The sequence below is a fragment of the Polyodon spathula genome, chromosome 2, assembly GCF_017654505.1.
Source record: "Polyodon spathula isolate WHYD16114869_AA chromosome 2, ASM1765450v1, whole genome shotgun sequence".
In the NCBI taxonomy this organism is placed as follows: Eukaryota; Metazoa; Chordata; class Actinopteri; order Acipenseriformes; family Polyodontidae; genus Polyodon; species Polyodon spathula.
This window is the reverse complement of record NC_054535.1, coordinates 93,974,121-93,991,596: the sequence shown is the minus strand read 5'-3', so window position 1 is coordinate 93,991,596 and position 17,476 is coordinate 93,974,121. Positions and strand designations below refer to the sequence as shown.

Here is a 17,476-nt window from a genome sequence, read left to right as displayed (position 1 = left end):
AAAACAAAACAAAAACAACAACAACAACAAAAAAACAATAGAACCAATTAAATACATTCATTGATTGAAAAAAATCTATATATAATTACACAGTATAACTACTTGTATAATAAAGTCAATAGCCAGAAAGATAGGTAATTGTTTCCAGCATCTGTTGAAGAAGAACATTTTGGGAACACACCAGATGATGGTCAAGACAAAAGAGTTGGAGTCACGTTTGAGAAAAGCAGGTTTCACCAAAAAGATGTAACGTACTGGTTAAGAATTGTAGTCATTTTCGTAACGTAAACCGTAATAAAAGCAAAGATGCAGGAGCGCCAATACTTTTGTCATGAATGAATACTTTAAATGAAATACATTTGTTAGTTTTCTTATAAACATAACTTGTCAAATTACTAGAAATGGTGTATTTTGTTTTATTAAAAAGTGGTTCAAGTTTACTAAATGCTTGTATTAAAACTGAATCATGATATAATAAGCATAGGGAGACAATACTTTTGTCTGCACCTGTACTGTACTTTTCAAAAAAAAAAAAAAAAAAAAAATAAAATTGATCAGAAAACGTGACTCAAGGTTAACATTCATAATCACTTCAGGAAGGGAGTGATAGTACGTGAAGACACGTAAGGAGTGTTTCGGCAATGGGCAGATCCAAGATTACTGGATGATATGCAGCATTTGGAGGCGGTGCTTTTAGACGTAGTTAGGGTTTCGTGTTATACTGGCAAGGACGCTATAGGCTGTTCCATCTGATCTTCAAAATGACAACTGAAATCCAGTCTCAGAAAACACACAGCAGGATAGGATTTTAACTCACTATCAACACCAGAGAGAGGAGGGCCGTAGATGAGATAGGGTGAGAGCAAGGCTTAGCGCCCGTGTGCTTCAGTATATTGTAAGAGTATTATTTTTTTTTTCAAATATTTTTTTTTAAAGGTAGTGGCAATTGGCAATTACTTTTTTTTCAACTAAGATTTAATGGAGCAATACTAATCGTTGCCTGTATATCTTTTAATAGACTGCAAACTGTATTAAAATCAAACCGCGATATATTAAGCCGCTAGTTAGCGTCCGGTTTTTTACTTGGCTTTTCTTTTTTTACGCAAATAAGAATTTGTATTTGCCTTTAGATTTTGGGTGGGAGTCAGAAATCGCAGCACAAGGAGCAGTAATTACCTTTAAAAGACACAAGAAAAAGACGAAAAACATGTTTGACGGAACAGCAGCCCCATTCATTGTCCTTGATGTAGTCTGCGTTGTCCTGGGTATGTATAGGCGTGCATTGTTATGCTATGTTATTGTGGGCAATGAAAAATGCATGTGGGGGTGTGAACATGTATTATTATTATTATTATTATTATTATTATTATTATTATTATTATTATTATTTTTTTTTTTTTAAGACAACAGAATACATTAATCGATAATTAAAATAAATACAATCAAATAATGTATGCTAAATACCGGTACCTTATTTATGCGTGTGTCCCTTAATTTTGTTTATGACCAAGGACCGGGTGATGTTGGTTATTAAGTACATTTTTTGTTTCTTAATTACAGCTGCATGGAGTGAGAGAATGTTGCATGCATGTTGAGCTGCAATTTGAGCTCTTTCAACGTGAAGAATTATGTTGTACATATAGATAAGTAATACAGATAGATAAGTGATCATAAAAATAAGTGGATGTAGTAAAATGACACATCACGTATGGTTTTAAAAATGGGAACCTTGAACCTGTTTATGCAAGCATGTTTGTTGTGCTTAGACTTCAGTTGAGACATTAATAATCCAACTATTAATAATTAATAATCCAAAGTAATCCAACCTCACCAATGCAAGCATAAGAAAATTTCCTTTTCTCAAGTTCCAGGCAGCGCTGTTCTTTAATGAGATCTGCAGCACCTAACCTCATAATAGGTCTTTAACTATATGCTTCATTAATTATATTGTAAAATGTCCATTCAGTGTGTGGTAGGGGTATTGTAGGCGACGTCTGGAAGAGTGTGTGCAAATCCTGGGCACATTGGGAAAATATGCACATTTTCTTTTAAGAATTGAAAACAGTTTAACTGGTGTTACAAAACTATTAACAAACACTTAACAATACTATTTTTTAAAATTCTTTCACAAAATTGAATTGAATCGGATTCAGTTGCATGTTTTACTGTAAATCTGATAACTACTGTATTCTAGACAGTAAGCTTAGTTTAATTCATAAATACATTGATTGATTGATTGATTGAGTCGTTGCAAATGTAAGTATTTTAATTGTAATACCCCCATGTTGTGTTCTTAACACATTCAAACATTGTCTTGCCCATCTAAGGAAGTTTGTGAAGTTTTTTCTCAGATTGCCTCAGCGCTAAGGACAGATGTTGTTAATAAGACTTTATAAAAAGCAGATTGAAGGCTTGGTCATGTTGGGCCATCAGTTGTTTTATTTTTCATGAAACAAAAAAACCTGTCGTCCAGCAGAGGGCATCGTTTTATTATGGGGTCCTGTATGCGGGCTATAGTGTAGGGACTCGTGGTGAGGTCAGGGTATTGGTACCCAGCCTCTCAAAGTAAAAATACTTTTTCTCTAAGATAACAACTTAGTTAAACCTTCCATCTGTAAATGATCATATTGCAAATGAAACACACTGCATTTCAAAGTTTACCCTTTTATTCAAGGTAATCCTGGATCCTTGTTTGCAGAGTAATAATATCAAGAAGATTTCAGATATTCGATTCTCATAATCATACAGATTTTGAAGGAATATGGTTGTCATTAATAAATCAGCTATTAGACTGTACAGTAATATGCTTTAGTTACACACATTGACCACTACTCTCATATATTTAATTCAAGAGTTTTTGTTGTTTGTATGCAGGGGAGTGCTCTAACAGCAGTTGACATTTACTAGTAATCTGTATATAATGCAGTTCCCATTGTAACAGGCAAATGGTTCTGGGTGGGAAGTACAGAAGACCATGACTGATTTATACCATGTATTGTTAAGTGAATCGTCAACTACTCTGTGTTCTTTTATAGTTTACGGATTTTCTAAATGATTAGTAGTAAACTGAGTGGAGATGTTTACATGTAATTGGTATCCTCTTCAGATATGCTATGTTAGAATGAAAAAAGAAATCCATGTTGCTGTTTATGAAACTTGACTGGCTGAGCTATTGAAAGCTGTCTAATATGTAGGTATAGGCGCAGTGCAAATAATTGCTGATGCAAAATTAAAATTGCATTGCGGCCAGATAATTATTTTGCACTGCGCCCTATGTAAGCTTAAGAGCAATGCAAATTACTTGACATGCACAAATAATGATACACAATTATGATAATGAGAGTCTCAATGAGCACATCCGTCTATTTAGCAGCTGCACTTGCACAGTTCAGAGTACAGAGAGCAGTAGTTGCTGTATGGCATTTGTGGGATACTAAAATACAAAGCAAAAAAAATATGTTAGGGGAAGGGTAGCAAAGTCCTCTTGGCGCATGGGGGGAAAAAAATGTAGAGTTTTCTGAGAAGGAGCTGAGAGTCCTTAAGGCTGGTTGTCACTCAGCATGAAACAGAGTTGTTTGGAAAAGCCTCCACCAACATCAGTTATGCCAGTATCCTTAGGAAATGTAGGCCAATGTATTGGCCTGCCCTTTTCAGCATGACATCCAGAAATTTGCCAAACACTCTGGAAAAGTGGATTGGGCTATCCCTCCAGGCATTCCAACTGTGGTCAGAAAGGAACCAGAGGCTAAGCACTTTCACATATGCAAGGATAGAGGTCCCTAGATTGATGCTGGGGTCTAGCTCATCCCTAAGTTCAGCTATTAGGATGACCTGCGTATCGTGATGATAACGCTTTAGCACTGCAACCTCCGGCATCCCAAACAAAGTGACTGTAGGATTGAATATGCAGGCTCTTCTTCGTCTTGCCCTTCTCCTCCGAATGTGTTCTTGCCTTTCCTCCATAAGAGCCAAGTGTTGGTGCATCAGGAAGTGTACCACAGCAGCCATCCTGACAGGTCTCTGCAGGTGTGTGCTTTTATACAGCTCTTAGTTACACGCTTCTACAATGGTTTGCACTTTGTAAGAAGAGGTGTAAAGGTTTTGGAGATCAGCAATTGCCTAAGTGTAAGTCAAAATCCTTACATCACAGTATAATGTTTGCACCCGCTTAGTATCCAGATCCCGCCCAATTCCATGCTCTTTTCTTCATTTGAATGCATTTCAGTATTATTTTAATGGATTAATGATGGCAAGGTGTAATTGTGGACACCATTCTAACATACACTGCGTTTTTAGCGGACGCTAGAATCACACTTTACGGATACTAAACACGATTAACAGCTGCATTATGGGGGTTTTGCACCCGCAAATCAATTTGCGCATATCCTTACATCTACACCTTTATGTATTCTGTTGCTCACAACTCCACTTTTCTTTAGCACTGAGTCCTATATCCAAAGATTATTCCCTTCTAGTCAAAAGACATTCTAAACGAAAGGCATCCACTTAAAGGAATTATGGTAGTCACATATTACATGAAGTTTGAATGGCAGATTTACCATTCTATTTTTACTGGGTCCTGTAGTTATGGGTTTTAGCCTTCAATGAAATAAAGAATGCAGCATTTGAATACAAGAGGAGAGCATGAGCAGGTTAGTTAAAAGACACTGGCTAATTTTAAAATTTCTTCTGTGCAGACTCAAATTGCATATGGGGGAAAAAAAGCTACCAACAGTAAATTAGTGGCAAGCAGGGAGAAAAGCAATGTAGGTTTTTTTTATTTATTTATTTATTTTTAATAGCGACTGAATGAGTTTCTTTCTGGTACTCCTGGCAGAAACTGTATTTTGCATCACTTCTGCAGGTCTTTTCCAAGGCTATATGAGTTCTCTGCCACTTTAATGAGTCAGCTTGAAATTCCTCTGTCGGTAAGACGGATGCACCTTTCAGTCAGGACATGGTAAAGAAGAGTTAGTTACAATATGCCTTTATTACCAACAAAACTAACGTCGTGAAAGACATAACTTTAGCAAAGGCCTTGTTGTTAGTAAAGGTTAAAAATACCAGTCTTTGCTGCCTAATGTGCATAATTCCTTGGTGTTTCATTGGATTTGTGGAGTATTTTCCATTTTCCGTTCTTTGGCGGTTATGTCTTGCTACTAGGGGGTAGTTGGTTTGGCTCGGAAATATGACTTCTTCTGTGGAAAATGAATCATAATTTAAGTTGTGCCAGATCCCAGTTTGCTTCCTATTTCTTCATCAAACATTGCATTTAGGTGGCCCAAAATGCATTCTCACCACAGTTCCAGTCAAACATATTTGCTAATATTAAAACAAAATGTTACCTAACAAACCAAGCTGAACTCGAGTTTTTAACGTAAAAGAAAAACAAATGTCAGAACTTCTCACAAGCTTTCGACCAGGCCACTGCATTGGGTACATTAAGAATACGCAGTAACATTCTTGTTCCTATGATAGTAATGTTGTATCTTTATCAAATATATCAGTTTTGGACTCTCTATATAGACTGTAAGTAGATTTAAGAAAAAAAGAATAACTGGAATGTGTTTCAGATTCCACTGATGACATATTCATCTATAGCGTACCAGCAATTGCTATGGCTTGACGTTGTAGGATTCTGCCCTTAATTATGTAAAGCCTTCAGAATCTTTTCAAAACATCCGTTTATTGAATGCCCTTGGTCAGCTCTTGAACCCATCTTTACTGTTTTCTGAGGTGAGCAGCCTGTTCACAACTACTTCTTTCAATGCACACTAAGGTTTTGGGTCAGGGTGAAATAACTCTAAATGTTTCACTTTGTTTATTAATCGGTTCTTTCCATGGCTGTTTGCATAGCTCATGTACACAGAAAGCCACATAATGACTGGAAAAATACAGTACTTTAAGCTGTTGGAATATGAAAGAATTCTAAGAATATTATGCTAAATAAGGAGAGCAGTACATGTGACAAAACTAAACCATGATGTTAAAGAGATACAAACAATTGAGCAGGCTTGTTTCATATATAGCTAATAATAACTGTTAAAAAAATACTGTAGTTTGGCTATTTACATTAAATACATAATGAATATATCTTAATCTGTTTTTCTTATAAACAACAAAACAAGCTTAAGAAATAGTTTTCTTGATAAGAAATGTTTGGGTATTTTTATTTCTGGTTACTTATTTTGCTTCCTCACCACTGTACTTCTGCGGTTTGTTTGCCTAGTGTTCATAATTACAGTTTTCGTTTCATAATCCTAGCAGAGCCTAATGCTTTGTCTCTTTTAGAGGTATCCAAGGCAACCTCTGATGTGTTGGCCAATAATAATTGTTACTGCATCTCCGTTGATTTAAATAGGAATGTTTCAACAGCCAGTGTTACTGAATGCCAAATCAGCGTTGAATCCCATAATACAATTCAACTTGCCATGTGCAAAGAGAAGCATAATTCGATTTCAGCACATAGAAAAAGGCTGAAAATCATCAATTCTTGGCTTAATATTATTTGGTTAAATTGAATTGCTAAATGTGTTGCATTATCTGTCAAAAGCTGTCAATATAATTGTGTGTATTGGTTGATTGTAACCACCAATAACTCGTAACGCTGGAGACAGAAATAGCTGGAATATAGGTAAATAACCAAGGCACATTATTTATCAAATCCTAGTTTACAGAGATAATATATGTTAGTTGAGTTGTTATTAGCTGTCTTTTTTATGAATAGAATCATTCCATAAAAATAGCCAGTGCATTGACCCCATACACTGAAACCTGTACAGAAACAAAATGTAAAGTGCAGGAACCATTACAACTTAATCTGCAGCCCTTTTCAATACAGCTATAAATAAAACCTGAGAGCTGTAACCGGCCTCTCCAGATCAATTGAGCCTATGAAGTCATCGGAAACGTGATCTGGCAGTTGCTACCTACATGTTGTCATACATGGAAAAACAGTGCGAGGCTTAGCAAGCTCATAAACAGAACTACACTGGGCTGCACGCAGCCACTGTTGGCATTGACGCTGGCTTGTAGTGGTGGCTGTGGATTTAATTAGCAGGTTAAAAATTGACATGTTGGAAGTATAACCTGAACTGGTCATACTGTTGGAGTGTCTAGTAATGACAAAAGGTTCCATTGGGAAAATGAGTGAACTCGTAAAGAACTTTTATCAACAGCATTGTTACTTAATGCTTTGTTGAGAGAGGTAAAAAAAAAAAAAAAAAAAAAAAACAAACAAAAAAAAAACTGTTAGTAATTAGGGGACTGCTTTTTCAGTGATTTTTTTTTAAGGAACACCATCTTTAATTGTCCTGCCTTGCTTCACCCCATTAACAATGAGCTATGCAAGGAGATGTAAAGGGTTAATCTAAATATGTGTAGTAAGACAAAATCTAAAATAATAAGAAGAATAACATATGTATTAGTGTTAGTAGTTGTGAGTCATACAGTCAGGGGAGTGAGGTCCTGGGTGTATGAAGCTGACCTTCTTTGATGGGGACTCTGCAGGGAGTGTCATTGTGGCGCTAAAGGTTAGGGAGGGAAAATCATTATGTACTGGAATGCTAGCAATGGGCTGGTTTTTAGCTCCAACCAAGCACTGAATAACACAATTAAAATTCATGAGGGAAGCAAAACCTACTATGTATTGAATTCCTGTGCTTTTCTCGTAATGGCAATTAAAACGAAAGAATAATAAAATGAAGAAAACGTTACACAAAGCACATACTCCATATCAATATTTGTCCCCATTTTCTATATTTCGTAATGGATTCCAATTGAAAAGCAAAACAGGATTATGTTTTTCGAACGCATCCTTGCTTTGTGTGGACAGCAGAAATAAATTATGCTGTGCTTGAGAAAGAAAATGGTTAAACAAACAAAGTACTGTGTTGTGGAGTGCTGAACACTAACGTCTATTTGAGACTGATATGTTACTCTATGTGGATATCAGAGCTGTTCTGAGTAGTTGTTTTTAGTTTAACATGGTGACAGTGATGAGTGAAGCATGTGGCAAAGGGAATACATGGCCTGGAATTGCACTGTGCTTATAACCCCTTTACAGCCAAGTGTTTTTGCTATAGATGTCAATCCACTGCCAATTTTTATTATTTTTATTTTTATACCACACTTTGAAGTATAGCGAACATAATTATATTTTCTATTTCCAGACCCTTGCCAGATCACACTACAGCTGTGCATTTTCACCCTAAGCAAACTTTTTATTTTGTAAGATCATAAAATATAGTTAATTATTACACTGTGTCTGTCCACAATACAGATTTAAAATTGCAAAGAACAATATTAATCACTCATATTTGTCACCATTGCACTAAGAACAAAAAACTGTTTATGCATGCATATACTTTTAATTGAATGTAATTCTAAAGTTGTCAATATCACAACATGCAGTTATAATTATTCTATGTATTAGGCCTAGATGTTTTCGTTGTGCAAATAGAACGTTTTTGTTGGCTGAAAAAATGAACTGTGGGAATAGGGTCTGAGAGAGTGACAGCTGCAACACCAATCAAAGACACTACCTTCAAACCGAATAGCCTATCAGTCAAGCTGTGTAAGTAAACCCTGTTCATGCTTGCTGTTTAGGCCGGCCCAGGTCCACCTTATCTCATGTGTGAACGCTCGTAAAATGAAAAGGCGGCCCTGGGCCGGGTGAAATTTAGACCAGTTTTTTAATGCGGCCTAAAGTAGTCAATGCCACCTCAGGGCTGGCCTATCTGTATGTGTGAACCCAACACAGGCCCTGGGCCGGCCTTAACGCATCAATGCGGTGACATAGCTCAAACCACTCCCCTACTAGGTCGAGCGTAGTAGATCAAACAATGTCGGTTTTAAGAGGTAACAGCTGCGATGATGCAGAAATTAACCCTTATCGGTCCATTTATTCAGCGCTTGTCAGGCGCGTCAGGTCCAATTTATTTTCACACGCGCTGTTTATTTTACATGCGCTGTTTTAAATTATTTTTTTCAGTCAATAAATCACAAAAGTACACTCAGTACTGTATCTCCAGTCAAGCCCCACCTCTTGTTCGCTGTATTTTTTACATACCTCTTTATAGACGTCCATACTGAATCATCTCCTGATCTTTCGTTTTATCACCAAACTCCTTAATAATGCGATCCAAGTCATTGTTTTATTGCTATAACATCTCAAAAAGCTCTGCAAATGTCTGTGATATTCTTTGAGCGCTGGATGCAGAAGCAGCTATCTCCTTTGTCGGTGTTATGTCTGTGGTGCAAGTGGCTATCGGATATGACCTTTTGAGTGGAGTTTAGAGAAAAACCTGCAAGTTTTTCCGAGAACTCTCGGAAATACTGAGCAGCAAGCCAGAGATAAACCCACCACGGATCTTAGATTTTATGGGACCCATGGCGATCTCCAGCCCGGAAAATAGCAATGAGAAATGCACTGAATACACTGACACTTTTGACAGTGATGATGGGTCAGTCATGAATGGTAAGTATTTCTTCATCGTACAGCTTTCATTAGAACAATAAAACTTACTTATATATCTCACTCAAAAGTTTTAGAACACCTCCATTTTTCCAGTTTTTATTGAAATGTACGCAGTTTTATGTCTCAATGTACTCTGAAATTAAAGCATAGAACAAATAAACAATTGGAGATAAAAAAAGAAATCTGGAATCATTTTGTTTGAGTCAAAAATTTAGATTAAATTTTGTTAAAGTAGCCACCTTTTGCAGATATAACAGCTGAACACACTCGTGGCATTCTTTCTACAATGGAAATCAAATATTGTTCGGAAAGTTCTTCCCTACACTGTTGCAGAAGTTCCCACAAATGTGTTGCACTTGTAGGTTACTTTGCTTTCACCCTTCTGTCCAGTTCATCCCAAACCAGCTTGATGGGGTTTAAGTCTGGAGACTGTGCTGGCCATTCCATGATTTGAAGCCTACCGTCTTGTTCTTTTCTTCTAAGGTAGTTCTGACATAGCCTGGAGGTATGTTTTGGATCATTATCTTACTGTAGGATGAACCCCTGACCAACTAGGCATATACCTGAGGGTATTGCATGGCTCTGCAAAATGCTGTGGTAGTCGTTTTGGTTCAGGGTGCCACTCACTCTGTGCAAGTCGCCAACTCTGGATCCAGCAAAAGAGCCCCAGACCATCACTCTTCCTCCTCCATGTTTGACAGTTGGTGTCACACATCGAGGAACCATCCTTTCGCCTACTCGACGGCGTACAAAAACCCTGCTTGATGAACCGAAGATTTCAAATTTTGATTAATCGGTCCATAAGACCTTCATCTAGTCTTCAGTAGTCCACTGGCGGTGCTGTCAAACCTACAACTCGAAGTCTTCTCTTCAGAGTTGAAACTGAGACTTGCTTACTTAGACCAGTGTTAAGCTGTGCTTGAAGCTGTTGTCCTGTGAGCCGCCTATCACGCAAGCTGTTGACTCTCAGAAACTCTTCCTGTCAGAGTTTCCTCCAGTTTCCAAGTGTCTTTTGATGGTGTAGGAAACTGTACTCACTGACACCTTGGCTTTCTTTGCAATTTCTCTAAAGGAAAGACCTACACTTTTAAGGGTTATAATGGTCTGTCTGTCTTCTTTTATTAATTGCCTTTTTCTCACCATTATGATAGCAATATACTACTTCCTGCAGTACAGTACTGTCCAAATAATGCTTAAGAGGGTGTAGTAACACAGTCTGTTCCAACACTGCTTTTATACAGACAGACGGTTTGTAAGTAATCAACAAAAGTTGGGACACCTGTAGGAATTGTTAGCATTAACTTTCAAGGCTTAATTTACTTCCATTGCTGCAGAACAGCTGTAAGTTGTTAACCCATTGCTTGTTCCCTGAAAAAGGCCTTTTTGGATATCTCTGAAACAACTCCAAGGGCCGCAAGACCCCCTTTACCACAATTAGAAGGCAAAATGATTTAAATTTAAAGAACTATATATTACATTATATAAACATTAAGAATGCAATAAAGGATTGAACACGTTGGTACAAAAGAAAAAGCATTTAAAGTCATAAATATACTTACTTAATGCGACTTCTGCGTGATCATATTTTCCTACAGCTTTTTAGTAAGTAAGGCAGGTGCAGGCACATTGCACCTCAGCAGTAAGGTTTCTGTCTGTCAGTCTGCTGCGTTTGTTTTTAATGTTTCCCATCACAGAAAATGTCTGTTCGCAAGAATAGGTTGAACCAAAACTTGACAACATCTTTGCAGTGCAAAGATGGAGAACAGGGGCCTTGAAAGGTTTGCCATAGTTGGGGAATGCCCTCTTTCTTCAGCTGGTTGCTGACATCTTCATCCAGTGCACGCAAGTGAAGGAGTTCCGTCTCAACGTTTTTCTTGTCAAGCCCAAGCCTCTGGCACAGTTCCACTGTTCGCAAAGTCAAATCTGAATGGGTTCGTAAGCAATGATATGAATGGCTTCAGCTCATTCAGTGATGAAACCTTTTTTCAAAACACTCCTCCAGTCCAGTAAGCATGCCTACGTGAATGGATGAATCATACTCTGTCTCGCCAGCATCAGAGCAGTTCATTACTTCATTAAGATGCGGGAAATACCTGAAATCGTGAGGCAGCAGCTGAGGTGACATTAACTGTGACTGCAGCGTGGATTTCCTGATGCTGGCAGTTAGGGTAGGTAGGAGGTGATTTTTCCTCTGCATAGCCAAGTTTAGCATGTTGATGACCGGTGATATCGGTGAGACATGCCAAATCACGCTCTTATAAAATGAACAATATGCACCACTTTATCCATCACAGCTTTCAGTCCATCACTCTTGTCTAGCTTTGCACAGAGTGCCTCCAGGAGGATTATATGCAATGCACCCCGAAGAAGTTAGCTACGTGATATCTCAACAATGTCACAAACCGATCCATTTCTTTTTTTCTTTTTTCTCCTTTTTTTAAAACTATATTGCTACAGAGAGGTATTCAACTAAACTGTCTGGTTTAATCAGCAACACAACTCTTGCGTGAACTGAAACGTTATACCTAGCAACAGCACTCTGTTAGCAAAGTAGAAGCAGTTTATGTTTTGGTTTTATATTCATCAATGGAAGAGCATTAACTCACTTTTCGTTCTTAAGGATATTGTTTTTTAATTTTATTTTCAGCTGGACAAGGGGGCCGCAGGTAGATGCATTAGGTTAACAGGTAACAGGTAACAGGTGTGTGAACAGTGCACTCTTAGTTCAAGGTTCACAAGGTTACTGTGATTCTAATCTACAAAAGTTGTTTCTGTTTCACCTTGGGCATTTGGGAAAGCTCCATTATAATATTGAGCAAGACGACATAAAACCTTTGACCAGCTACACACGTTTGGGTGTCTAGTTCAGCCCTGTATTTCATATTACAATCAACCGAGGCATCATCAGCAAAGGACTGCAGTTTTAGAACTGAAGTATGGGGTTCTTCTTAATGATGCATAATATCTATCTTTTCAGTTGGCTGCTGGGTCCCAAATGATTAACTGTAGCCAAAACAAGTAACATAAAGAATTAAAGTCATGAGTGAATCCATAACAGCTTAACTTGTAATGCACTGTTGCTCTCTTAACAACCCAAACAAAATGATATGCTACCTGCTTCCCACACAGACTTATCAGCTGACAAATATTTGATTGAAAACTGAACAAAGCTACGGTTGTATCTGCCTTCAAATGCAGGTATGGTCTTTCTATTGGCTCAATAGGACTAATTATGGGGTTTTACTTCTAATGTATATTCCTTTTTAATAGGAGTTTACATGACTTGGCACGATGTAAAACAAACAAACAAACACATACATGTTTCTGTTGGCTTGCAGTAGGTTAACATTTTGGATTAGTGTGAACCCTAGTACAGTGGCTCGCGAAAGTATTGACCCCCCTTGGAATTTTTCCTATTTTGTTGCCTTACAACCTGAAATTAAAATGGATTTTTATTTGGATTTCATGTAATGGACATACACAAAATAGTCCAAATTGGCGAAGTGAAATGAAAAAAATAACTTGTTTAAAAAAATTCTAAAAAATAAATAACGGAAAAGTGGTGCGTGTATATGTATTCACCCCCTTTGCTATTAAGCCTCTAAATAAGATCTGGTGCAACCAATTACCTTCAGAAGTCACATAATTAGTTAAATAAAGTCCACCTGTGTGCAATCTAAGTGTCATATGATCTCAGTATATATACACCCGTTCTGAAAGGCCCCAGAGTCTGCAACACCACTAATCAAGGGACACCACCAAGCAAGCGGCACCGTGAAGACCAAAGAGCTCTCCAAACAGGTCAGGGACAAAGTTGTGGAGAAGTACAGATGAGGGTTGGGTTATAAGAAAATATCCGAAACTTTGAACATCCCACGGAGCACCATTAAAGCCATTATTAAAAAAATGGAAAGAATATGGCACCACAACAAACCTGGCAAGAGAGGGCCGCCCACCAAAACTCACAGACCAGGCAAGGAGGGCATTAATCAGAGAGGCAACAAAGAGACCAAAGATAACCCTGAAGGAGCTGCAAAGCTCCACAGCGGAGATTGGAGTATCTGTCCATAGGACCATTTTAAGCCGTACACTCCACAGAGCTGGGCTTTATGGAAGAGTGGCCAGAAAAAAGCCATTGCTTAAAGATAAAAATAAGCAAACACATTTGGTGTTCGCCAAAAGGCATGTGGGAGACTCCCCAAACATATGGAAGAAGGTACTCTGGTCAGATGAGACTAAAATTGAGCTTTTTGGCCATCAAGGAAAACGCTATGTCTGGCGCAAACCCAACACCTCTCATCACTCCGAGAACACCATCCCCACACCATGGTGGTGCAGCATCATGCTGTGGGGATGTTTTTCATCGGCAGGGACTGGGAAACTGGTCAGAATTGAAGGAATGAGGGATGGCACTAAATACAGGGAAATTCTTGAGGGAAACCTGTTTCAGTCTTCCAGAGATTTGAGACTGGGACGGAGGTTCACCTTCCAGCAGGACAATGACCCTAAGCATACTGCTAAAGCAACACTCGAGTGGTTTAAGGGGAAACATTTAAATGTCTTGGAATGGCCTAGTCAAAGCCCAGACCTCAATCCAATTGAGAATCTGTGGTATGACTTAAAGATTGCTGTACACAAGCGGAACCCATCCAACTTGAAGGAGCTGGAGCAGTTTTGCCTTGAAGAATGTGTAAAAGTCTCAGAGGCTAGATGTGCCAAGCTTATAGATACATACCTCAAGAGACTTGCAGCTGTAATTGCTACAAAAGGTGGCTCTACAAAGTATTGACTTTGGGGGAGTGAATACTTATGCACGCTCAAGTTTTCTGTTTTTTTGTCTTATTTCTTGTTTGTTTCACAATAAAAAATATTTTGCATCTTCAAAGTGGTAGGCATGTTGTGTAAATCAAATGATACAAACCCCCAAAAAATCCATCTTAATTCCAGGTTGTAAGGCAACAAAATAGGAAAAATGCCAAGGGGGGGTCAATACTTTTGCAAGCCACTGTATATACCAAAAAGGGTTACCACCTGGAAAACAAAGCTCTTTGCAGGTCCTGGGCATTGTCATTTGGAAAACCAATACTGTAATGTTAATTGAATTATACAACAGATGTAAGGGATTATAGTTTGGCATAATGACGAACTATTCGATCTAATAGGTTTCCCAGTTGTTGCTGAATTGGCAGTGAATACTAGTGTGTGCTCCCAAATTTACATTTTAGGAAAACTGTGTTTAAGTGTGATAAAATCAGTTTGTTCTCTGAAAAATTTAAGGTATTTAAAGTAAAATATTTCTCTCATCTCTAATTCAGTAAACGCGGAGTACATACTGTTGCTTGATTAGAAATGTAAAAAGCAATGGAGCTGAGAAAGCTTAGAATGATAAACAGCATTTGACTTTTTTGAAGTGTATGTGCTCAAACAAATTGTTGAATTAGAACATATTGTACTGATGGTAACTTCTAGCTTCACCAACATTTTTATTTCCATTTCCAACAGCACTGTTTTGCATTTACTGTAGGTTTGACTACACTGCTTAGGGACTTCACAGAGTGCAAACTTCATTCACGTATCATTGGCTTGTCTAGGCTTCCAAGCTCGCTGATTGTTGTCTGGGTTTGTGATGTTCTGACATTGTCAATGTCAAGACACGTCATCTCTTAAAGAGTAAAATTAAAAACAAAAAAAAAACAGCAACTATGATTCCAGAAAGACCACTTGCTTTAAATGAAAGGCTGCCATTCTTTAGTGATTCAAAATAAAGTATCATAAACCAGAGAGTGTTGTTCTGACTTACAATGCAAGACTATTACTGTAGCTACAAGCAACAGCTTGTTTTAAAATAAAATGCTCTGTATTTAAAATAGATGTGAGAAATGAGAACCTTTTTTTAAAACGGCCTGACCACAAAAGCAATGTGAAATGGCAATTGCTCTGACCACAAGGTGCTTCATGGTCGACCTCACTTCATAGTTCTCTTGTCTTGAATTGATGTGAAAAGGCAGCTGAAAGTCACCCACATACTTCACAGGGCCATTAAACCAAATGTCAATTATTTCACATTAGGCTTACTAGACCAGCAACTGCAGTTGTTTAGAGTGAATGGTTTCTATTTGCCCAGCTGCATAGTGCTCAAGTTTGAAAAGTGACAGAAAACAAAATGAAAAGTGGGCCAATATTGTCCAATATTATTTTGTATTTTTTTTTTTTTTTTTTTTTTTTTTTTTTTGTAAAACCTATCCAACGCACCATACAGGTGGCTTCTGCTTTTCTTGGCCTTCATATCTTTTTCTGGATAGGTTGTGTGTATGTCAGCCTGTCCTGTAATAGATAGCTCCTGTTGCCATTCAATGTCCAAGCTTTTTGGAGAAATGTGCGTAATTGTCAGTCAGAAAAGCATAAGTCCCTCTAGACCTGCTAAGGGTGCAGCGTTGACTAATCTACTGATCAGCCTTTAACTTGCCATCTCTCTTGACATTTCATGTTCCTTTAAGGGCTGTTGTTGACAGCAGTAATAGGATGCAGTACTTCTGTTTTGTTATCTTTTGAAAGAGGAATCGCATGTATGGAATTCATGTATACTGTATGTGCTTGCATGTGGCTGTTTGTGTGTATGTGTGTGTGTGCATTTGTTTTTTCTGCATGTTTGTGTCTGCATGAAAATGTGTGTAAAATACTTAACTGAATGTATATTTGAAAGGTTCGTTCAGAATGCTTCAGAACTTTAAACTGTTGTTGGATTTGTTACAACCTTAGTAACACACTACTCACCCTGTCTAATGACTTGTGTCTGACTGCATAGAGTCAAATGTCTAATGAAGTGATTGCCTGTATAGAATACCCTGAAACATGTGGCTGTTTGCAGGTAACAGCAACACATCAGAGGTGGTGGTAAATTATGAACTAGATGTGTAATTATGGAAGTGTCTGTATTACTGTCGAAACATGTACTAAATGCACTTATTAATCAGAAGCACAGAAGACGCATGCAGAACTTGCAACATAACGAGACTGTTGGGGCATATTTCTGAGGACAAGAAAAAAAATTATTACAAATATTCTCTGGCCGTACTGTAACGTGAGTCGGATGAAAAAAAGGCACTGCTACGTTATTTCAAAACAGCCTTTTCCATTGGACTGTGATAAAATATATATTGCTAACAAAGAAGACTTGTTTAGTATTTAGCAATATTCAGCAGCTTTGCATACCTATTGAGACACAATTTTTTGATCATGCCAATGCTGGAGGCTGCATGCTATGGAGTGCCGACCCGGACTGATGAAGAAGTTAACTCTTTTGTGTTTACCCTTTCCTTTTACAGCTGGCTTGCCGCTTGCTGTTTTTAACCTGGCCAAAATAAAGCCGTATCAGAATGGCTTTTTCTGTAACGATGACAGCATCAGATATCCGTTCCATAACAGTACCATCACCTCCACTGTCTTGTACACAGTGGGGTTCACACTGCCCATTTGCTCTGTAAGTAATTCTGTTCAGCAGGCAGTAGGGACCCAGGGGCTCAAATAACTAGTTCTGAGGACCATCTACATTTTATATTTTAACACTGTTAATCAAGTTCACTGTAAAATGTGGCTTTGTGTCTGTTAATCCCATTATAATACACACATGATTTTTTTAGAGTATCGCTAACTGAAAAATTAAAAAAAATATATATATATATATTTACAAATACGTATTTTACAGTGAATATTTTATTTAGTATGTCCATTATCGGAAGAAATTTGATTTAAACATTTTAATTGAAAAAATAAAACCCAAATATTTTGGTCAAAGTAACTTGTATTTATAAATAAAGTTATATATATATATATGTGGCTTTTTTTTTGTTTTTCATATTCACAACTTTTTAAAACAATTACTTCTTTGTTGCCTTCATTTAACAAGCTAAAACAATTGAATGAAGAACACAATATGAAACTATGTGAATAGGACCCTGTGTCTCTCATGTCTTGGTTCTTGTGTTTCAACTGTTATTT

General features: G+C 37.6%; 1 protein-coding gene across 3 annotated transcripts in view; it reads left to right on the top strand.

Moving 5' to 3' along the window:
- The first annotated feature begins 759 nt into the window (after positions 1-759).
- The window catches only part of plpp1a (phospholipid phosphatase 1a), a 43,012-nt gene continuing 26,295 nt past the window's right edge, over positions 760-17,476 (top strand). The window contains exons 1-3 of one of the 3 annotated variants that reach the window (XM_041235004.1): positions 760-856; positions 1,131-1,265; positions 16,804-16,958. In XM_041235004.1, coding sequence (XP_041090938.1) covers positions 1,208-1,265; positions 16,804-16,958 — 213 coding nt within the window. In that variant the 5' untranslated portion in view covers positions 760-856; positions 1,131-1,207. Of the gene's footprint in view, positions 1,266-16,803; positions 16,959-17,476 lie in introns of all 3 variants that reach the window. The other 2 variants (XM_041234995.1, XM_041235011.1) reach the window with 2 other exon arrangements.